Genomic DNA, 24,110 nt, shown 5'->3' with positions numbered 1-24,110 from the left:
CCTTAGGGGCAACGTTTTCACGCAGAGGGTGGTACGTGTATGGAATGAGCTGCCAGCGAAAGTGGTGGAGGCTGGTACAATTGCAACATTTAAAAGGCATTTGGATGGGCATATGAATAGGAAGGGTTTAGAGGGATATGGGCTGGGTGCTGGCAGGTGGGACTAGATTGGGTTGGGATATCTGGTCGGCATGGACAGGTTGGACCAAAGGATCTGTTTCCATGCTGTACATCTCTATGACTCTATGTTGCCTTTTCACCTTTGCCACCTGAAGAGGAGAATGAGTTTCTTCTGAGACACTCTGGGTGCAAGATGCGAGCTACTGTGCGTTGCACATCGCCCGTATAAGAGGCAGATTTTAGAAGCCTGACCCTGTGCTAAAACGCCCTAGGAGAAGTTACGAAAAAGAGAACCAGCCTATGTCCTCAAGTCTTAAACAGGGAGGGATGGAGTGATTGTAATGAGGTCACCTAGGTGAACCTCATAAAATACAAGTTCCCTGATTGGGGCTGTTAGTCTGGTTCAATCAGGGTGCCCTGGCTGACAGATAAAAACAGGAGTGGCAGACATCCTGTTCACTCTGAGAGCTGGCTGTGAGGGAGCTGAATCAGTCTCAAGGGCTCTCCATATGTAATAAAGGGTGATTTGGTGATGGGATACCAGCCTCTGTGAAGTTATTGTGTGTTTCAGTTCTGAACAACTTTCTGCGTGGGGAAAAGTTTTCTTCATTTCTCCTGTAGTTCTTTTGGCAATTATTTTAAAATAATTAAATTTAATTTAAATCTGTGATCTCTATTTGCTCACTCACTTATCAAAGGAAACATTTTCTTCATCAAACTTCCTCCACTTAACTGGAGTCCTTCATCACTTGAAACACCTCTTCTGCAGCCTCTCTAACTCTTTGTAATCTTTCCTAAAACCTGGGTGTCCAGAATGGTACACAGGACTATAGCTGAGGCTCTTTTCTTAGAATCTGCTGAAATTTGAGCTCATTCAAAACTCTGCTGCCGATTTCCTAACTCATACCAAAAGTGATTTACCCGTCTGCTGCCTGATCAACAATGGTTCTCATTACAACAATGCTTTACTTTTAAATTGTCATTCTGAAGTGACCTTTTCCAATCCTGAAACACTTATCCACAAATATTCATTCCCTCCACTACTGACGCTCAGTAGCAGCAATGCAGACAATCAGCAGAAATTTGCATTAGACTCTTTAGATAATGCCTTCCAAATCCACAACCTCTTCCATCTAGAAGGACAAGAACAGCTGAAGCTACTGCCTTCAAGTTCCCCTCCGAGCCATCCACCATCTGACTTGGAAATACAATAACTGTCTTTTATTATCGCTAGATGAAAATCGCTCCCTCACTGTATTTTTGGCAAATGTGCACCAAATGGATCACAGCAGTTCAAAAAGGCAACTTGGTGTCACCTTCGTAATGGCAGCTAGGAGTATGTGATAATACTGGCTCAATCAGTGATGCCAACATCCCATAAATACATTTTAAAACTGTTTTCTCCCAACAATTCCATTTGGTAGCAAATTATGCATTCTCACCACTCTCAAGGTAGAGACACTTCTCGTGAATTCCCTATTGAATTTATGTCTTATTTTGAAAGTGAAATTTGTCTTAGTCCCGGAGTACCATCAGCTGCTCTTTTTTGAGGATCGCCATGCCTCAGGTGAGGCGTGAGCTTGAGAGGACAGGGCCTTTTTGGTGACCACAGCTGGTACAGGAATTGAACCTTCAACATTGGTGTCACTGCATTACAAATCAGCAGTTCCACTAACTGAACTAACTGGTTAAAATTAAGTACAATTCTGAAGGAGTGCAGGAGCAGAAGGACTTGGATATATATGTGCATATGTCATGGAAATAGGCAGGGCAGGTTGAGAGAAAAGTTAATAAAGCATACAGTACACTTGGTTTTATTAATAAAGACATAGAGTACAAGAGCAAAGAGATTATGTCGAAAATTATAGGGCATTATTCAGGTTCAGCCTCGGTAGGGTATTATATGCTGTTCTGGAGTATTGCATGGTGTTCTGGGAGTCATTTTTTAGCAAGGATTTGAAGGCATTAGTGAGGTTGCAAAGAGAATTACAAGAGTGGCTCCAGGGTTGAAGAACTTCAGCTATGAGAGGAACACTGAGACAAAATTTGGTAGAGGTGTTCAAAATCATGAGTAGTCAGACAGGATAGATTAGGAGAGACTTATTGTATCACCACAGGTGAAATGATTGAGAATACGAGTACATGGATTTAAAATAATTGGCAGAAGAAGTAAAAGCAATATGAGAAAAAGCTTTTTAACTCAGTGAGTAGCTAAGGTCCAGAACTAGGCTAAGTGACTGAAAATGTGGCGGATGCCTGTTCAGGTGAATTGTTCAAAAGGAATGAGCTATTATTTGAAAAGTGACAATTTACAGGGTTGGGGAGAAGTCAGGGAAATAACATTAGGTGCACTGTTCATTCAGTGAGCTGGTGTAGACACAATGGGCTGAATTACCTCATTCTGCATGGTAATAATTCTGAATTTGGGGCCGATATTTATCCCACACTCAACATCACGTAAAAAAAAAAAATTTGGTTGCTTTTTGTCAGAGTTTGCTGTGTACAAACTGATTGCGGTGTTTCCTACCCGATAGCAATGACTACACATGAGAAGTTCATCATTAACGGCAAAGTGCTTTGAGATGTCCTGCGAACGTGAAATGTATTATATAAATGCAGATTCTTTCTTTCTAGAGCAGAGGCTGAATCCAAGCGTGTTTCACAGAAATGTATTCAAAAAGCTTTTGGAGAAATGCTGGCGATCATATATTTAGGTTCAGGGAGATAAAGCAAGATTGTTACGCAGAGAGGCTCAAGTTACTGAGAGTACTTCCATTGCAGTACAGGAGACCAAGCAATTTAATAGAGCTTTTAAAATTCTAAACGAATTTTATTAGGGCAAAAAGGAAAAGGCCATTTCCTGTGCTTTGGGAGGCAGTGATGAGTGACTTTAAATTTAAGACTATTACTCCAGCAGGCGAGGCAACATTTCTTCTGAGCTGTTAATATACCATGTTTTCTCACTGGGAATACTTCAGAGAAATAACATGGCATCTTTTAAAGCAAAAATGGATCATTATTTTGAGTTGAGCCAAGATGTATTGCTGTGGGAGGAAACTGGGCAGTGAAATTAGTTTTCAATTGCTAGTCTGTGCTGTAAACCTTTGAGGTTTTCTGTGTACGCACAGACAGTGACATAATACTATTTCATAGCAAGGAGTATTACAGATTTGTCGCCATGTAATCTATAAAGTAGATTTCTCACAGAGGGTTGCTTCTGGTGAATTGGAAGTTTCATATAAACAGTGTGTTGTTCCCAGGAACATAAACAAGATGAGCAGATGTGAAGATAGAGAATATTACAGCCCAGTAGAAGGCCATTCAGACCATAACAGCTATGTCGGCTCTTTGAAGGAGCTATCTAATTAGTCCCAGTCCCTTTATCCATCACCATGTTAAATTTTCCCCTTCAAGTATTAAGCAGGTTACCTTTTCAAAGTTACTGTTGGATCTGCTTCACTGCCTTTTTCAGGCAGTGCAGTGCATTCCAGATCACAACTTGCTGCAAAAGTAAATTATTCTCATCTGCCACCAGATTACCTTAAACCTGTGTCCTCTGGTTGTCAGATTGAGCTGTCAGAGGACACGAAGGAAACCTCAGAGTCTAGAACTACTTTAAGATTTCCAGCATCCAAGTACCCTGAGACATATGTTCTGGGACCACAGAGAAAAAGGTCTGTGATTGTGATATGTCCACATGATCTGAGCACTGACTGGGAGTACACAGTCAGTAAATTGTATATCACATGCGCTGCTATATTGGAGGTGCTGCCTTTCAGGATGGATATTAAATCAATGTTGTCTCTGCTCCTCAGCTGGTTTTAAAACATTCCAGGACACTGAATTGAAGAAGAACACAGAGGTTCTCTGGTGTGTCCTGGTTAATATTTATTGCTCAATCAACATTAGTGAAACAGATTATGTAGTTGTTGTCATACTACTATTGCTGCATTTAAATTTAACATTTTGAAGCTGAGAATACACAATACAGTGTTTTGCAAGATGCTCTACTTTAAAGTTGAGCCAACAACTCCCAGAAATCCACAAGACCAATATTGTGAGCAAGGATAAGAGAAAATAAGGACAATAGTTTCTTTTTCTTTGAGCACTCTTGTTTAGTAGTTGTAAAAATGTTGTACAATGGGAATTGTTTTTTGACTGACAGTGAGGATTCATCTGATCAGATAATGCTTTCCAATTGGTATCAGAGGTGATGCTCACTCAGTTAGGCATGCCAGGTGATCAGTAATAGGAGCTTGAAGCAATATGGTTAATAGCAGAAAGCTATGTGATTTTTAAAAAATTCACTCATGGGATGCAGACATTGCAAACTGACCAGCACTTCCTGTCTCTAGTTGAGAGAGTCGTTATGAGGTGCTTCATGAACCTCCTTGTCCATGTGCTGTAGGTAGACCCACAGTGCCCTTCTGGAAGGAGTTTCCAGGGAAATCTTGTGGAATGTTTTGAACCAGCTTGCCAGTCTGGTAATCAACTAAATTGTGCTTGATTTTTACCCACTCTATCCCCATGTCTCTTACTTCCCAAAAGGTGTACCTTCAATATACTGAGTGATTAAGCATCTTCAGCTACCGATGATAGAGAATTCCAAAGATTCACAAGCCTCTCCGTGAAGAAATAGCTCCTTTCTCAGCCTTCTAAATCTTCAATCTTCTAAATGCCAAAGTTTCAATGACTGTGATCTATTCTAACAGCCATTCCCCTGTGAACAGGGAAATTGTTCCTGACCCACTCCCCTTTTCGTAGATATCAAAACAATCCCCATAAAATCGAACCCTAAGCACTAAAATTTTACACTTTCTGTCCCTACTTCTCCCAATATCTACTCTACCAACATTGCCATCTGTGCACATATACCATCCATCCCTGATTCTGCCTCTGTCTGTGTGGTGCACTTCCATGCTTTTAGTACCTTTAGTTTTCATTGTTCTAATGGTCTCCTGGCTGACCTCCCGCTTTTGACCGTCTATGAAATTCAGTTTATCCACACTCTGTAACCTATGTCACAACTTGCATCCACTCCCACTCACCCTCATTCCTCAATTTCTTGGCTTACATTGACTGCCTGCCTATAATACCTTTTAAAATTCCCATCCTTACATTCACGTCCTGCCATAGCCTCATTCCTCTGTGATATCCTCCAGTTGTGAACTCTTGTAAGGTCACTGCGAATCTCCATTTCTGGTCTCTTTTGATTCAGCTGTCCAGAACCTAAGCTCTGGAATTCTTCTCTTAAACCTTCTTGCCTTTCTGTCTTCTTTTGTGCCACTCTTTAAAACTTATCTCTTTGAGTAGGTTTTTAATCACCTGTACTAATAACCTCCTCATATGTCACAGTGTGAATTTTTTTCAGACGATTGCTTCTTTGTAAAAACAAGGTGAAAGGTGCTATATAAATGAAACTCTTAATTCCTTTAACCCTCTTCTTCTCACTTATCATCCTATCCTGTCCCTTTGCCCATTCTCCTCATGTGCTGTCCAGTTTCATGCTATTCCCTCCACCTTTGCCTGCTTCCATTTTGTACAGTCATAATAATTGTTCAGTAAATAATTTGCTTAATCGAGGACCCGTGAGCTACACACATACACAAAGCATTTTCTTTAAATTAACCAATTAGCTAATACCCAGAATGCCACTATATGTGTGCTATCAATAATATGTTGAGGATAACATCCCACTGCTGATACTTACGATATTTCCCCATGAGCTACATGAATAATTAGTTTTCTAAAATGTACACAATGTTTTGAAGCCTGTTTTCCTTTGACTTTGAATGTTCAATGACATTCGCCCTTGCTTTATTCCAGAAGAAACTCTGCCAAGTCATGCAGCACTCTCGGGCATGTGGAGTGTTGTCACTATACCTGCAGTGCAAACACCAAACGCAAGTATGTGCCTCGGAGAGCTGTGCTGTATGTACCTGGGAATGATGAAAGGAAACTCCACAAGATAACCAGTCTCGATGTAGATTGTGCTGTCCTCGACTGTGAAGATGGTGTTGCATTAAACAAGAAGGTACTGCATAATGCACACAAATAAAAATGCAAACATATGGTAGCACAAGATACGACTGTGAGCTTACTGGAAAAGTGCAGCATTGTAAAAGATTGCTTTTACATTGTTACGTTTCTTACAGGTGACCTTTTTGCTCTTGATTTTCAAAAACAGATTTGCATTTATACAGCACCTTTTCAGGATCCCTCAATACCAACATGAAGTATTTTTGAAGTATTGTCACCATTGTAATGAAGGAAATATTGCAGAACATCTGCACAGTAACAGAAAACTCTACAAACAGCAATGTAGCACCAACCAGATATTTTTAGAACATTTTTATTTATGTTAGAGCTGCAATATTAGCCCAGGGCACTCATGAGAAATCCCTGTTTTTCTTTAAGGTAGTGCCCATGAAGTCTTCGATAAAAGCAGAGAGTGCTGGAGAAACTTCTGTGGGTGAGAAGCAGAACCAACATTTGAATCCAGGGTGACTCTTCTTTGAACCCATGAGATCATTTACCTGAAAGGATGTTAGGGCCATGGTTTAACTTTTCAGATGGAAGACAACAGCTCTAATAATGGAGTACGCGTCCAGATGTTGTGCTCAAGTCTTTGGAGTAGGTCTTGATTCCACAATCTTCTGACTCAGAGATAAAATGCTACTCACTGAGCCACACCTGATTCCATCAATCATTTCTCAAATCCCTGTCATCCAATTATTGATCAACAGAACCTTTCTGGTGCTTGGCTATTGCCTCCCAGGATTTTTTTAAACCACCCCATGATTTAGGAAAAGTGAAGTACAGTGCTTAAGAAAACTAATACCTCGATTGTCCCTCTTCAGCAGTGTCTCAGATCTGCCTCAGTTAAAGGTGCCTTTTTGTTTCCTAGACAGGCAAATTGCAAGAGTCACAAGGGGATGATTTAGCATAGGAGACTGTTCAGCCCACAGTGCCTGTGCCATATCATACCCTTCACAAATCTGCACTGAATTAACTCACTTTGATCAATTTATACTAGTCCAATCAGCACATGTGGATTATTGCCCTTCTGCTGTCTCACAAGAGGTGAACAGACTTATTTCCTGCCCATGACGGTGCTGACATGTCATTATTTTTGCTGAGTGATGGTTGTGTGACATAATTTCCCACTGACAGAATGTGAAGCTACCGTTTATTGTGTTCTTATGTCGTCTGTATCTGAAAGCATTAAACAGCAAATATTGTAATTCTCAGTGCCCATGAATCCAGCAATACAGAACAATCACAATCCCACAAAGCAGTACTGAGTTCCTAGAGTGTTGCTCTGTATTTTGAAAGATGCAGGTATTGAAAATGCTACCTGACCACAGATCTTTCAGATTTGTAATAAATCTTGTATAATGCAACCTATGTTGTTTGAGTAATTTAGACCCTAAACTCTGGAACTCCCTCCCCTGGACCTCTCCATCTCCACACCTGTCTCTTCTCCTTTAAGATACTCCATACACTTTATATTCTTGACTACATTTTAGTGTTTCTGTCCAACACAGGCCAAACTGTTCTGTTGAATTTTTACTTGGTACTCTTTTTTTAATTCAACTGCCAACCTCTAATGCAATTTACTCAAACCCACTCCAGGACCCGATTAAAACCTACATACCATTTTCAAAGTCAACATCCATGAAAAGATGAATTGTAAAAGCAAAGCGAAGCAGCTCAGCAACGAGGAATGGCAGCTTTATACATAATGATTTTTTTTAAAAAGCAGAGATGTTTAGTGAGTATTTTGTATTAGCAACATGTATAACTAATATGTATATAACCCATTTAGCCTTCAGACTTTTAGACCCTCCGTTCTGGCATTTGCTCTTTGAGCTTTCCTCCTCTCATTATCTTTAAGACTTTCCTTAAAACCTAAGTTTTTGATCATTTACCTTACAGTGGTGGCGAGCTGTCTTCTTGATTAACTGCAGTCTGTGGAAGTAGCTGTTGAAGAAACTTTGGAGAGCAGCTGCTGTCCATCTTGTGGATGGTACTGATTATAGCTTTTCATAGTTCTAGACCATTGGTAAGCTCCCATATTCTACCTTCCATCAACATGGCACCATCCAAAACAGGATCATCCATTCGGCCCTTCCATCTGAAGATGGTTGCAAACCTGGCAGCTTGGACTTTTTACACTGGTATATTAGACTCACCCACCATTGAGGATGGACAGGTTCATGGACCCTTCTCTCCTGTTGGACTGTAGGGTCTCCTTTCATGCTGTATGACTCTATGACTCTGTAATTTGTGAGATTGCTTGCATGCTACTTGGTTTGGTCCTGTCTTGTACCTTCACCAGATTGACACCTCATTTTTCGGTTGAAGCATGAAAAGTTATGTCACAGTAGGAAACCATTTGGTGCATTCTGTCTGCAGCTGCTGAAACAAAAATAGCCAATTCATTCCAGCCCCTGGTCCATAATCTTGCTGGTTACAGTACTTCAGGTGCAAATCAATCACTCTTAAACAAGTTGAGGGTGTCTGTCTTCGCCATAAAACCCGTCAGTGAATTCCAGAAAACTACCACACTCTAGATGAAAATGCTTTTCTTCATGTCCCTTCTAATCCTTCTATCCATCACCTTATGTGTGTGCAGTATTTGACCTCTCTATCAGAGGAAACAGGTCTTTCCTTTCTACTTTATCTGGTCCCCTAAAAGTATTGACCATCTCAATTAAGTCATCACTCAGCATCCTCTGTTCTAAGGAAAACAACCCTGTCCTGACTAATCATTCCGAGTAGTTCAGTTTTCAAGCATTGATAACATTGTTGTAAAACTCCTCAGTACTGTCGCAAACAATTATACCCTTCCTGTAACACAGTGACTAAAACCATACAAAAAATTCCAGCTGTGATGTAAGTAGCATTTTTTTCGAATGATTATCCATGATATCTGCAGTCTGAGGAAGTAGAGTCGTTCTCCACCCCCCCACCAAAATTTAATTCCACTTGCCACTTCTTCTGACCAGTCTGACATGGGATCTTGTCAAATGCCTTGCTAAACTCCATACAGACAACGCACGGTGGCACAGTGGTTAGCACTGCTGCCTCACAGCGCCGGAGACCTGGGTTCAATTCCTGCCTCAGGCGACTGACTGTGTGGAGTTTGCACGTTCTCCCCGTGTCTGCGTGGGTTTCCTCCGGGTGCTCCGGTTTCCTCCCACAGTCTAAAGATGTGCAGGTCAGGTGAATTGGACATGCTAAATTGCCCGTAGTGTTAAGTAAGGGGTAAATGTAGGGGTATGGGTGGGTTGCGCTTCAGCGGGTTGGTGTGGACTTGTTGGGCGGAAGGGCCTGTTTCCACACTGTAATGTAATGTAATCTAATCTAGTCTAACATCCACTGCATGACTCTCATCACTCCTCCTTGTAACCCACAACAAAGCTGTACTGACTGTCCTTGATTTATTCATGCCTTTCTAGGTATCAGTTTTGATACTAATAAATTACCCACACTGCAATCAAACTGACCAGCGTCTCACTAGATGGCCTTCTCTGATACCCTGGATAAGCAATGGTGCAACATTCACAGATCTCCAGTCCTCTGGTACCATGCCTATATTTAGTGAAGCTTGGAAAATTATCCTCAGGGTATCTATTATTTCCTCCCTGCCTTCCTTTAATAACCTGGGATTATAATTCACCTGGCTCTGGTTATTTATCCACTTTCAAGCATGTCAATCCCTCCTGTACTTCCTCTTGCATGGTGTTTATTATAATACAATACAAAAAAGGTATTAATGAACAGAACTTTGCAAAATTGACTGGGGTCAGTCTATTTTTGTCATGTCCACATTCAATTTTCCATCTCATTGGAAAGGCAGTGTCTCCGGCAGCACCAGCACACACTCAGTACTACACAGGGAAGATCAGTCAAGATTTGTGTACTCATGTCTCTGGAGTGGGATTTGAACCCACAAGCATAAAGGTGATAATGACCAGATAATCTGTTCTAGTGTGGGTGGTTACTCAGCTGATCACTGTGGAGAAAGTGAGGACTGCAGATGCTGGAGATCAGAGCTGAAAATGTGTTGCTGGAAAGGCGCTTATGCCCAAAACGTCGATTCTCCTGTTCCTTGGATGCTGCCTGACCTGCTGCGCTTTTCCAGCAACACATTTTCAGCTGATCACTGTGCCACACTGAATTAACTTTTTATATATACGAACGTTATTGTTTTGCTTTATCTTGAGATTGAGTGACTCTCCCTTAACTGAGAAAATAAGAATTCCTATCATATATGTAAATGACAACTTGAAGTGTCAGACAACACTAGTCTAAGAGCCCATGAGCATACTATTGTAATGCAACCACTACATTGTGGACTCATACTGTGTGATACTGTCTTATGAATAAGCTTCCATTTGAAGAAATGAAACATTGTTCAGTTCTGTGACTTGCTTAATATCCTTTAGTTAAATTAATCATTTTGTTTAGTACCAGTGATAGTGGCAATTCATTTTTGATGGGGAATTGAGGGCAGTTGCATACTATTGTATCTGTACTTTGAAAATAAGCTCCAGGATTGCTCCCCACCCCTCCTCCCCACTCTCCCTGGTTGTCCCAGTCCTCCTTGAAGTTTTTGCATTCTGTCTGTCTTATTCTTTCTGACAGCAGAATAGATGCCGGACTAATCCCTGGAAGTTTGGAACTAATGAACTAACCGCTGAGTTGCCGCCACAGATTTTGGTCCCAAACTATACTGTACTTCACACACGATTTATTCTCCAGATGGTGCGACTGTGCAGCCCTGCCGTGAGGGACCACTATTTCCACTGGAGTGTGAAAGTGGACGGATGTTGTTTTCTTTGCAGTTTTGATCATTCAGGAGCTCAGAATGCACAAGGCTGATTGGTTAGTGGGTCTAATGGCTGCTGATTAATCTTTTTTTGTTTCTCTCTGTTGTACGGCTACACGTGAATTCTCATCTTTCATCTTTGCCGTCTTCAGTGTTTGGACCAGTGCAGCCTTACTTCCCCCATCAGCACAGGGCCTTATTCTGCTCCAGGTGTTTGTGGCTGCATGGTAGCAGAAATCATAATGTCTCTTGGCTTTTCATCAGCACACAGCTGTACGTGATAGTCAGCACAATAACATATTTATTAGTCGCTGGTCCTCCTGTGCTGTTAGATGGTTACGGAACAGAGCTAAAAATTGAATTTCACAGCAATGGTTTGTGTTTCTTATGTCAGAACCTAAAACAAGAGGTGATGATGGGGGATACGTTAGTGCTATTCACTGGGGAAGACTATGTATTACCTTGGCACCACCCTGAGAGTGTTGCATTGTGGGAATTTGACCTGTATATCAGAGACATGAGTCATAAAACTATACTTACCTTTATAATCATGCATTTTAAAATAATGCAGCGCAGGAGGCCATTCAGCCCCTTGTACCTATGCTTAACCTGTTTAAAAAAAGGTAACAAAGATTTCAGACAATGAGACAGTTCTTGCATAGGCTGCAGAAGGTTGATAATGTGAACAAATCTGTAGAAGTGTGGAGGGTTATTTTAGGATGCGGAAATATATTATGGAGAAAGTACTGGGTCTTAGGAAGTGCATTTCAGAGATGCAGTTTTAAGCATAGATATTGAGGAAATTATGGAGTATTTTGGTTTGAGATTTCATTGTTTCAAAGGAAAGTTTGATTGGGCTGGCGTGGCTTTGATTTCTAGCTATGTCACATAAATTGTCTGCAGTAGAACAGCAGATTGCATCGCTGTGGGAACAATATCATCTGCTTTGGGTGTCTCTGCCTGGCAATGATGGAAATGTCCATTTGGCTGAATATCAGGATCATTCCTAATGAAGATGACCATTTGAGATTACCTAAAACATCCAACTAGGAACATTTTCAGCTGCTGCAGCAAACAGCCAGATTGATGATTCAGCGTAGCTCCCGTTACTGTCAGGTCCTATTAAAAGCCATAGGTTCTGATGGGTATTTCACATCTATTTTGTCATAGTTATATCCATCTTATACACAAACAAATAGGCAAAGGAACATTTTTCAGTGCAGAGTAGGAAACCTACTTAATGCAGTGCCCTGAATGGCAAAATATCATTGAAACTTTGTGTGAGACCACTGCTTCCTTAGGAAAAAATATATTCTCTGTACTTCAAATATTTATAACAGCCTTTCAGGGTGCTTACAGACATCCTTTACTCTCACTATGAAAGGAATCGTTTGTTGTTCATGTATTGTATATTTCCCAAAGTAAATCAAAATGAAAGATGGAGAGTTTTTTTTAACATGGTATATGAATTGGGAACAGGAGTAAGCTATTTTGTTCTTCCAGTCTGCTTCACCATTCAGATCTTGGGATATCTGATTATGGCCTTAACTATACATTCCTGTCTGTTTCTAGTGATTTTTGATTCGTTTGTTAGTCAAGTATCTATCTACTTCCACCTTAAAAATATCCAGTGACTTGCCTCCAACGCTTTGCGAGCAAGTGAATTCCAAAATTGTGCAGCCATCTGAGAGAAAGACAAAATTCTCTCATCTCTGTAATGGGTTGCTTTGATATGGTATGTGCTGTCTGAAAGGGTGAAGGCACAGATTCAATGGTAACTTAAAAAAAAGAGGTATTTGACAACCACTTGAAAAGGAAAGCTTTACAGGGATATGAGGAAAGAACAGGAGTAATTGGATAGATTTTTGAAACAGCTGGCACAGCCGCGATGGACCAAATGGCCTCCTCCTATACAACATGATTCTGTGATAACTGAATTTGTTTGCAGTTATTCCTGGGTCCTTCTGGGAAAACTTCAAAATTTTGGCTATTGAGCGTGTTTGGAACTTGAAGGGTGAAATGTTTAACTATCTGGCAATCCTGAGGTGCAAGGTAACTGTTTTACATTCGTCCTCAGTGTGATTTATATTGGAACTGGAAGTTTGATTTGATTGGTTGTTTGAAGCTGGATTTTTCAATTTCATCTGTGGCATGGATAATAAACAGCCGTCACTTTGGCTGCACTGTACTTTTTTTTTCCTTTTTTTATAAAGTCACATCTGGATTGGTCTGCAGGTTCCTATACACATTTATTTATCTAACTTTTTCACTTGCAGCATTTTGTGCATTATAATAATGATCACCAGCTAGTTCTAGCTTCACCCTCCCACTGACTGGCATGTGTTAGCCCTTCATGAAAGTGTGATGATACCAGGCTCAAGGCTATTTGATTCAGGTTTCATTAACCTTGGAGTTTATTATTCTTTTCACTTGAACTGCAGAGAGCCATCACTTCATTCTATGTCTGTGCTTACCCTAATTATCAGCAGCCTAGACCCCCGTAAATCAGTGACTCTGCAGAGCTGTCTTAAGCTACTTTATGTGCCCATTTCTGATCTGATCTGACAACTGTAAGCTACTGTTTCCTCACACCATTTAACTCAGACCACATTTTCAAATCTTATTGCCATTTTTTTCCCCTGTACTTTGGCATAGTTTTTGCATCTGCTTGTTTCGTTTCTGCAATTTTGCCCAAACATTTGACTGAATTTCTCCTCTCCTAATAAGCAGTGTGTTTATTGTGTTGTGTAATTCAAATACATGCTATTACACAAAAGTAATGTCACCAGAATCTTGTCAAGTGAATTAACTGAAACAGTTGTCAAGTCTCTTATTGGTCCACAAACATCCAGGGCCAAAGATAACTGCATAATTGAAACAGATGTCATTAAATTTAATACAGCAAGCCTAAAACTGACAATTTTTATAGGTTATTTTGCATTGTAATGCACTTCATTTACTGCATATAGTTGCCAGAATCCATGTTCAAGATATATGAAGAGAGAGATTGTTTACCAGCGACTACCACAGGCAGTGTAAATTGTTGAATACTGTTCTTATTTTAAGGTTGCAATTTGCTGCTGAGAATAGATTTTTCTTATGGTTAAAGGAAGAAGCCCGGATAACGATTGCAGAGACACTCAATCGACCTCATGTAGGCCGCACAGATCTGTGTGTGCGAATTAACTCTGTCTCCAGTGGCCTGGCTGAGCTGGACATGGAAGTTATCTTGCAATCTAAAGAACTTCCGCCAACCTTGATGCTGCCTAAAGTGGAAACTGTCGAAGAAATCAAATGGGTGAGTTGGCTGAGATTTGGCAAAGCCTTGTGCTTTGATCACATGCCAGATCATTTGGGCTAAAGGGAGTTGGGAGTGGGGGTCAGGTCAGGAAAGTTTGAACCACACACCCCTTGACAGTTCCAGCTCTGATTGAGAGTAACCCTCCAGCATTGGGAAAGTAAAGAATGAATATCACTCCATATAAATAGAGGGGGAGAGAGAGGGGTTAAATAAGAAAGAGGAAAAGGAATATAAGGGGCTGTGCTTGGGGCAAACCAGAGAAATGAACAGGAAGCTTTTAACCACTGTTTTTAATTACTACAGATATTATTTCCTGAATAGTTCTGTATTTCTTCCTTTTTAATTGCTAGCAGGTGCGTTTTTGCTTCATGGCTGGGTTTTTTTAAGCCCATAAAGCCCTGAAATAAAAACAGGAGACACATCAAATTACTTAAGTCAACTTTGAAATAGCCCTCATTACGTTAACATGCTTTCAATAAATAAGGATGATTATAAAATATAGAAACAGTTAATCTTAAATAGGATCGAAGCAGACCCATTTATAAAAGTTTATAAAAGCGTCTTTAACTCTGATTTTTATGACTGACAAGTCAAACACTTACTTGTTTGAAGTGTTTACTGCAGTTGTTTTCACAATGGAAATATAAATAAATTCACCCACTAAAACCTGACTGAAATGCAGTCTTTTGTTGAGTATTTTTAAATTTTGCAATGACTACAGAGCTTGAAGATCTAAGTGTGAAGATTCAGTAGCAGTGAAAAGTGGTTTGTCTACATTTGCAACAAAGATGATAGTGGCTGTTATTAAATAGGCCTACTTTACTCTTCCCTCCCTCACCACTGCCCCACAATGCAACCAGTCACTGCTGCTGCATTCCACCCCCCTGCCCCACTTCTCTGCTGTTAAGGTTACAACATTTGGTCAGTACATAACTCTGTTTGACCATCCTTCGTTTAATTTTCAGTTTCATGTGGGGATTCCTGGTTTGAACACGCCCATTTTCATTCTCCCACATTGCAAGCATAACCAAATCCCTTTACTGTTCATTTTGCCTGCTTGGGGGAAAAAATTATATCAAGAATAAACGTGGAGGCTGATTTGTAACTAAAAGATGGACTTACTTGTTGTCTATTGTGTGAGAATCTCTTGCTCTCCTTTGTCCTAGCTTTGGGCACTTGTTTGACTGGCATGGCTTATTGGACTATAACAAGCGTAACTCTGACTCTTTTGTTGTGAAACAATTCCACCGCAAATCCTGAACAGTGTGCATTCTTGCCAACATAGTATTGGGTGTGCTTTGGAATTGAAAGAATTGCTGAGGCTTGCTACTTCTCCTCCCTAATTTCTCTTTCTTTTACTTCAGTGCAGTGAACACTGGACCAAGCCGGAAACTTTTAATCGTCTCTTTCAGAGAGAAAATGAAATTAATTCAAACATGTTTACCAGAGCTTCTTTTTGTATTTTAATATTCATTGTAGATGAATTATGGTTTCAATCTGCAGTTTGCTCAAACAAAAGGACCTTTTGGATTGGTGTGGGGAATGTAGTGAAAATAGTGTGACAAAATGAAGTAATAGTTCTTTTTATTAAAAAAATTCCAAAACTAATTGCATTCAGGATATTTAATTAATAAGAATAATTGAGACTTCATGCAGTCAAAAGTGAAATTCAGGTGTTGTAAAATAAGTTGGCTGTTCATAAAAGACATTTCTGTCACTGCACCTTTCTATGAACCAGAATATTATGTTAAGCCTGTAGCATTAGTTTTTTATGTTGCCATAGCAGCCTTGCTCCTGCAGGGTTGTGACCTGTGATGATTACAGTACAAAGCTTATAGGGTCCCGAAACCCCCTTTGAAGATGAAAAGGCTTTGATGGTTTATATTTATGCAAATCTCTTAGATATGATTTACCCAACTGAGATTGAATGGGGAGATGATTAAAATTCCCCTTTCTTTTCACTTGAAATCCTTCAGCAAACAAATATTCTTTACATTTCAGATGTCATTTTTTGTCTTCACTGGTTTACCTGAGATACTTTCATCAACCACCGAACTATGATGATTACAACTTAAATGTAGTGCATTTTGTACTCTAATCCTGCCTCTGAAAGCAAAAAAAAGAGTAGTGTGCAAGAGCTATTGTATCTTTCCAGATGATAGATTTTGAAATTCGGGATACCCCACTGACAACCCAGTACGGGCTGTGAATTGGTGACAATTTTTCCAATCCTCGGTGTTCAAAGAGAAAAACCTGCTTTATTTATGGCACCCAAACTAAAACCCAAAGTATTAGGGGAAATCATATCATATAAAAGCTGAAGACAGAGCTTGTCAGTCTGAGAGTCTGATTCTTCGTTTGAGAATTACACCACCAGCATAATAAAGTGGCAAAAGGATTTGTCCCTTGTAATCCCTGCCTTTCTGAATTATGAGACTTTATGTCATATTATGTGTATTTAATAATAGTTCTGCTTAATTCAAATCTGCTCCAGAAATTAAATGACTCCACTATGAGCGCTGGTGTTGCCTCAGTGTAAAATATACGTAAAAACAGCAAAGTACTGAAAGATTTTCATTTCTGTAAGTGTTGCTAGAATCCAGTATATTAAAGTGCAATTGTTTTTACTTGTACATGTATTGAATTAGGGTGCCACCAATCAATAAATTAGATGAGAATGTTGAACTACTCATAGGTTGTAGATCAACATGGATCCATGTGTTAATGATGTGAGATTTATAAAATCTATATGTAAATTTTATTTCAAAACATCTTTAAGGTATTTAATGTCTAGAAAAAATGTTTGAAATATAGCTTCATTTTCAGTATATTCTAAATATGTGTTGGGAATAAAATTGTACTAGTAGAAAATATAAAATGACTTAACTGAAATTAAGACATTGAAGTACAAATTATTTTCTCTCGTTATTCCATTTTTTTTTAATTGGAAGAAAACTTTTCTGTTTCTAGTTTGCAGACAGATTTGCAAAATACTCAAAGGGCCGGACATTAAAGGAACCAATGAATTTAATAACTTTCGTCGAGACAGCAGTAGGATTGCTGAATTTCAAGGTATCAGAAATATATTCAAATGAAATAATTTGTTTTCACAGTCAATATTTTTTGCATGTTTAAGTTTTCTATTATCATAGTTCTTTAAAAATTAAGACATTACAGTGAGTATAGTTAAACTGTATGCCCTTTCATATAAACTCACTCTAGGCAATACAAATTCAAATAAATATTTAATCTTATTTACAAAGGATCATTCAGTGAAAATGTTGGGGTATGTAAAGCATGCAAGTAAGATTAATTTTAAGAATTAATTTAAGCAAAAGTACTGTTTTATAAATTATTTTATGGGCAAACAACTTGCTTTATTTTAAGAACATTAAAAATAATAATGTGTGAAATTAACTAGAAACTCAATAAAGAACAGAAATATGCAATATTATACAGACCACTGATACACTTAAATAGGTTATATTTAAATCATAAAGATAGCAGCTGGTTCTAAATATAAGTGAGTTTATTTTGTCATCACTGAAATCAAAATACGTACTAAATTATTTAACCTTTTGTTCATGTAAGTTATTTGTAAGTTTACGCAATGGTTATTGTGTTCTTTGATCACAAATTTGCAATTTCCCAAACGAGTTCGTAATCAAATTCTTCTTGAAGTATGCTAACCAAAATGCCACAAGAAACGTAAGTGAACAAGTCCACAGTTTTGAATTGTGGAGGTTTATACTTGCTTGTACTTTACTTTTCATAAAAGATTTGACAAGAAAAAAAAGCTAGTGTAAAACCTTTTTTCTAAATTGAATGACATTTCTTTTTCCTAGTAAGCCAAAGATCTTGCAAATTGGAATTTTACATTTACTTAAGAATTCAAGACAAAAAAGCTTTAACAGCCCCTCTTTCAGGATGAATGGTTGCTGACTCCTGTGATTTTGTAGCAAATGAAACTCAATTTGTAAATTACCAGATGAACAGAATATTCTGTCGACATCAGAAATTTTTAAATGTTGTTTTTCTTGAAGGCTGGATGTGAAGAGGCACAGCACCTTGGCGGCCGTGCAGGCTTCCAACTTGATGGAGTGGTATTTGGCTCAGATGATTTCTGTGCCAGCATAGGTGAGAAATAGCTCTTTACCTTAACGTATCTATTGTCCCCTCCCGACACACTCTTTCTTTGTCGGTTATTTTATTTTAAACAAAATAATAAATAAGTGAGTTTATTTTGTCATCACTGAAGTCAAGCTTCAATCCATTGTTCTTCTGTCTTTTTTTAAATGAATATAGTTAATTTATAATTTCAAAAACAAACTCATACAATATTTCACTCTTCCCAGTTCCAATTTCCAAGGGAACATTTTGTGTTAGAATTTGTTCAGTATTTAAATTATTAATTTAATTAACTGAAATTGTCAGTAGTCAAAAATGTGAAAAATAAAGCAATAATAGCAACTACGAGAAATATTTTCATTAAGCCTTTCTCAACATTAACTATCTTTTAAAGATTTTTATTGTAATTCATTTTGCATGTGATTATTTCAAAGTATTAAATAGTTCTGTATTAGCTAGTGAAAAAGAAATCCATCTCACTTACAGGCTGCAACAATTTTTAAAAAGACTTGTGAAATAATTTTCTTGCAGAAATAGATCAGTTGCTCCAGCTATTTTTCTTCCACTATTTCCAGGTGCCACCAGAACTAAAGATGCTCAGGAGCTTGTTTACGCAAGGCAGAAGGTTGTTGTGACGGCAAAAGCATTTGGTCTCCAAGCCATAGATCTTGTCTATATTGACTACAAGGATGATGAGGGCCTTTGCAAGCAATCAAGAGAGGGTGCATTGATGGGGTTCACCGGTATGGTTTATAACTAATCATGCTCTTCCTCTTAAAAAAAAATCCTTTTATGGTAATGGATAAAGTGTGTCTGTATGGTTCTTCAGAGATGACGTTTTACAAATATTTTTTGATAAGGAAGGTTAACAGATGACATGTAATATTTACTTACCAGGAGTTTGAAGTAGCTAATAATTTTAAATGCAAACCTTCACGTTTTAATGATTTAACATGAAATTATTATTTAATAAGAAACGTACATTAATGGATATTTTGAGAGGTACTTAAATTATTACAGGTTATATCAATTTTACTACTCAATTAAAATTAAACAAAATAAACTACTCATTTTTGAAAATTCCACTGTTCAGCTTTGTTACATAAGTGAGATTACAAACCAAACTGTGATTTCAGTTTTCCTAATTACTTTGAGTTGTCTTTTTTAAAATATATTTTAAGCAACCAACAAAAAATATTAACAAAGCACTATTTTATGCAATAGTATTTAAAAATGTTAAATGGCTTCTGAGAGTTAAGGTCAGAGAACCGCACGAAAACGATGAACTCTCAGCCTTAAGTTAAACTATGAAGTAAACCTGAAAACACGAGCAAAAAGCATCTGAGAGAGGATGTAGCTGTGAACCTCATTTGGAAACCCAATTGCTAAAGTTCTACTTCTAGGAACAAATCAGAGAATCCTAGAATTAAAATTAAGCAAAATAAACTACCCAAGAGGGATTGCAGCCCCTCAAGTCTGCTGTACATTTATTTTCTATGTTTTTGTTTTGTTACTTTTTCCTTCCCATTTAATTTTGATGTGAACTCTCCCTGAAAAATGCATGTGAATATTATTTAACAGCATATGCCAATGACTTAAAGTTTGTAATTAATTTACTTACTGTACAGAAGCTTGGGATAGGGAAGGCTTAGTCCTACACGTTAAAACAAACTCATAAATATGAAATGACTGCTCATATTTTAGCAGTTTTGCCCCAGTCACAAACTAAAAATAAACCATAAAATCATTCTTTCAGCGTGATTCTGATGAACAATATCAACAACAGGACACATTGAATGACTATGTAGGATGATGTACTTTCTTAGATACCAATAATTGTGCATTAGCAATATTTTCTTATTTTCACACTCTTTGCTCATGTTTGATATCTAGATTTTTTGGCTATACAAAATATCACCCCATTGCATTCAAAAGTGAGCACTTTCTTCATGAAGAGAATAACATTTTTGTGAATATAGTTTGATGTTTTATGATGAATTTTTCACTTTTGAAAATTTTGAAGTTTATATAATTAAATCCAGAGAAACTAGTTTGAAGCAGGTTTCCAACAATGTTACCATGTTTATGATTGCAATTGATTGCTACAATTCTGTGCTAAATTAGCAACATGATTTTTGACCATCATTATGAATTTATGAGAGTTTTTAAAAGTGCCACTTATTTAAAACAACCTAACCGATACTTTGACCCAGTTATTCTAGACTCCCTTAAAAAATACTTGTATGTTCCTTTTATATCTATAATTTCACTTTATATTAGTACTTATTTTGGTTAAAATACACTTATGGCTGCTGCAAAGAATATTTTTGAGGGTTTGCAGAAACTGAAATATATTTGCTATTGATGGTCTGTTATTTGGATTGACCATTCAGATGGATGGTTTTGTAACTAGATACTTGAATGTTTTAAAATCAGGTATTCACATATTGTGTTGCCACAAATCAATTTTGTACGGTATCATTTTGCAGGTGCCATTAAAAAAAATGATTCTCTGCTTCAGTCAGTAGAATCTGGGATACGAACTAACAGAACCAAGCTTAAGTAACAACTTAATAATTTTGTGTATTTTCTCACTTTTTATTTGAGACTGTGCAGTCAAATTATTTTCATTATTGATTGGATTAGTGAAGAATTTAACAAAATAAGTCGACTTAAAGATTATTTAAGTCAATAATCAAAGTAATTATTTTGTTGAAAAGAATATTGTATATTGTATGATTACCAAGTGCAGTGTCCAGTGATTATTTTACTAACACTCAGATATACGTTAAGCATCCAGTTAATTGTTTTGTTTATTAAAACATCTCCCCACGATTCACACATCATCACGCCCACCAAGCAATATACTCAAATTTTGATTTGGGAGGTAAAGTAATGTGAATCTCGGAAATGTTCAGGATGTCCAGCTGCGCTGTCCCATGGTCAGCAGGTTGGAAGCACTCTGTTGATTTTGGACACAGTTGATCCTGCCAGTTTTTTTTTCTGTTTACTTTCTTGAACTGTGCGTGGAGATAGAAGATATCTGCTGCTGTTGCTGTAACCACTAGCAAAAAGAAGCTTGGTCAGTGAAATCAGGTAAGTTTGAATATCTAATCAAGATTATCAATCAAAATAGTGATTTGTATCTTGATGCTTACAGGACCAAATCCATGAATTTGTATATCATATAATCTTCATCAAATATTTTTTATGCAATCAAATACACTAATCTTTAGCATAATATATTACTGCATATAAATGAAAAAATCAAGCTTACTATCATATATAGACGTATATCCATAGGAAGTAATACATATTGATTATATTTGAAATTCTAGTAAATTCACTTGGTTCTGAAATTCAACCAACATTGTTTATTTTGCATTAAATTTTATCAAAATTTATCAAATTTTGTCTTTTGTATGTATGTTGACACCAACTGGAAGTCTCCAATTTAAGATACTAAATGTTTACATTTTAACTGAAATTCCAGGATTGTAACTGTGTTAGCCCACTCCTTTCATGAGGTGATCTTTGGAATGCAACAGTCACGGCTTAACCTATGGGTATTATGAAATGGTCATTTGAATGCATGGTGTACTCTAATCAAATATATTGAGCTATGTGATAAACATTAGTTGTGCAGCTCAGTAAATTACATGTACAACAGTGAATTCAACACAGAATTTTAGAGGATGTAATTCTAGTCAAGAAAGAAATCTACCTGCCACATTTAGAGAAAGCTTTTCAATTTCACAATTGTCCGCAGTGGTCAAAGCTTTCTAATGCTTTTAGTTGTAAAATATGTATACAGATATTTCTCAACTGCAGAGCACAAAATAACAATGTTTATACTACTAAGTACAAATTGCACATTTCTGAAAATGTTAAATTAAAGGTTAATTCTGCTGAATAGCCTATTTATTCAACACCTTCGAGTAGACACATTGAGCGAAGATGTACCTGTGCCGGCATATATAAAATAGAAACACATGCCCTTGGGGAGGATGATGGATGTGACAAAATGCCACAGCTGGCCTGTGTAATGATGCATGCAAGATATTAGCCAAAACTTCAGAATTAATATATTTGCTGTGTTTTTCTGAAAATACATCTTTGTGAGTACTATGGAAGAATAATAAATTCTAATGTGTTACCTGTGTTCAGGTAAACAAGTGATTCACCCCAGGCAGATTCCAATTGTACAAGAAGCGTTTTCACCAAGTCCTGAGAGAGTAAAGTGGGCTCGGGAACTGATTGAAGCTTTTGAAGAATATCAAAAACTGGGAAAGGTGAATGTTTGTTCTTGCACGCCACATCCTTGTTTAATTATTTGAATAGTTTGGTTAATGACCAAATGAAGTTTTGCTATTTTTGCAACTGAATGTTAACATTAATCTCTGTATGAGAGCTAAATTCTTTAAATGGGATTAAAACATTTTGAGGCCCATTAGTGGGGCAAATAGAAGTAAATTAGTGATGTCGCATTGCTTTCCTAATTTATTGCATCATTGAATCGCATTGTGCTTCCTGCTCTGTGGGTTATTGTTGTATATATATTTCAGTGGTGATCCACAGTCTGCTCCCGCTTTGTCCCACTGATGCTCAGATTAAGGATAGCCTGGAGGAAGAATTTGTGGTAATCGCGGCGTTGTCAGTTAATTATCTTAGAAGAACCTTATGTTTCCATCCTACGATCTCTTCCATAGGAACTATTTAACACCAGATAATCTTCATCATCCACCACAACAGTTGCCCAAGCTTGGGATCTTCCTTTAGAAGATTTTCTTTGTCCGAAATCATGTTTGTCGGCATGAAAGAAAATGTTACATTTTTGTTTCTTTAGTTGCATGGCTAATCAATTCATAAATCTTGAAAAAATACAGAAGCAAATCTTTACTATTAATTTACATTCTGTGAAATTTAAGCCTATGCAAAATAAAATGTGCTTGAATGTCAGAATAATTATGTCTTTTTTTTATTTGCAAGCTACGTATTAAGAACTGTATGCCGCTATTAATTTTGAAGTATGTATGGGAAAATATTTGTAGGTTTAGATGAAATTAATAATCGATTGTGCCAATTGTAGTAAATTGTAAATAAACCGTGCCCAATCTTAACACCATACATAGAATGTATGTGTGTCTTTTTACCAAAATGCATCTTGCATTTGCATTTGCTGACTTGATAATATTTAATTCTCTTCTCTGATTGTGCAAGATAATACTTTAGCATTAATGTTTTCGGTCTTCAAGTACTTGACTTTGCAGTACTCCAAAGATAAGGGAAATCCGACAGTGAAATTGTCAATTCTCATTGTTCAGAGAAGCAAAAAGATTTTATTCTTTCTATTCTTTCTCTTTATGCCAGGGAGCCTTCACTTTTCATGGGAGCATGATCGACATGCCATCTTTGAAGCAGGCACAGAACATCATTACACTGACCTCAACCATCAAAGAAACATGAAACCTCAAGAGGAGACAAGTTTTACCGTAGATCGCTTGGCAAATGCCATGGACAGCAATAAACAGCAATAGAGACTAGTTGCTTGTGGGAAGCGTTATGGAGGTCATTGCAGAAACGGCAGTGATGTTTAATAATATGATAACCTAAGATCCATACAGTTGTTATTTGAAAGAAAAGATTTTTTTGGATGCTGTGGTCTTGTGAGACCAAATTCTCTTCCTGAGTACAGCATTTGTACATAGCTATCCCCCCCCCCCCC

General features: G+C 37.6%; 1 protein-coding gene and 1 long non-coding RNA gene across 5 annotated transcripts in view; one reads left to right on the top strand and one right to left on the bottom strand.

The window, feature by feature from the left end:
* clybl (citrate lyase beta like) overlaps positions 1–24,104 on the top strand; it is a 154,948-nt gene extending 130,844 nt beyond the window's left edge. The window contains exons 3-9 of one of the 4 annotated variants that reach the window (XM_043691293.1): positions 5,946–6,153; positions 14,066–14,254; positions 17,228–17,329; positions 18,301–18,394; positions 18,961–19,128; positions 22,553–22,677; positions 23,756–24,104. In XM_043691293.1, coding sequence (XP_043547228.1) covers positions 5,946–6,153; positions 14,066–14,254; positions 17,228–17,329; positions 18,301–18,394; positions 18,961–19,128; positions 22,553–22,677; positions 23,756–23,851 — 982 coding nt within the window. In that variant the 3' untranslated portion in view covers positions 23,852–24,104. The other 3 variants (XM_043691294.1, XM_043691296.1, XM_043691295.1) reach the window with 3 other exon arrangements.
* The window catches only part of LOC122550497, a 53,057-nt gene continuing 50,317 nt past the window's right edge, over positions 21,371–24,110 (bottom strand). The window contains exon 3 of the long non-coding RNA XR_006311864.1: positions 21,371–21,449. This is a non-coding gene — a long non-coding RNA (uncharacterized LOC122550497). The remainder of the gene's footprint in view (positions 21,450–24,110) is intronic.

This window comes from Chiloscyllium plagiosum, chromosome 6 (genome assembly GCF_004010195.1).
Source record: "Chiloscyllium plagiosum isolate BGI_BamShark_2017 chromosome 6, ASM401019v2, whole genome shotgun sequence".
Classification (NCBI taxonomy): Eukaryota; Metazoa; Chordata; class Chondrichthyes; order Orectolobiformes; family Hemiscylliidae; genus Chiloscyllium; species Chiloscyllium plagiosum.
Note: the sequence above shows the minus strand (reverse complement) of the source record. Positions and strands in the feature narration are given on the sequence as shown.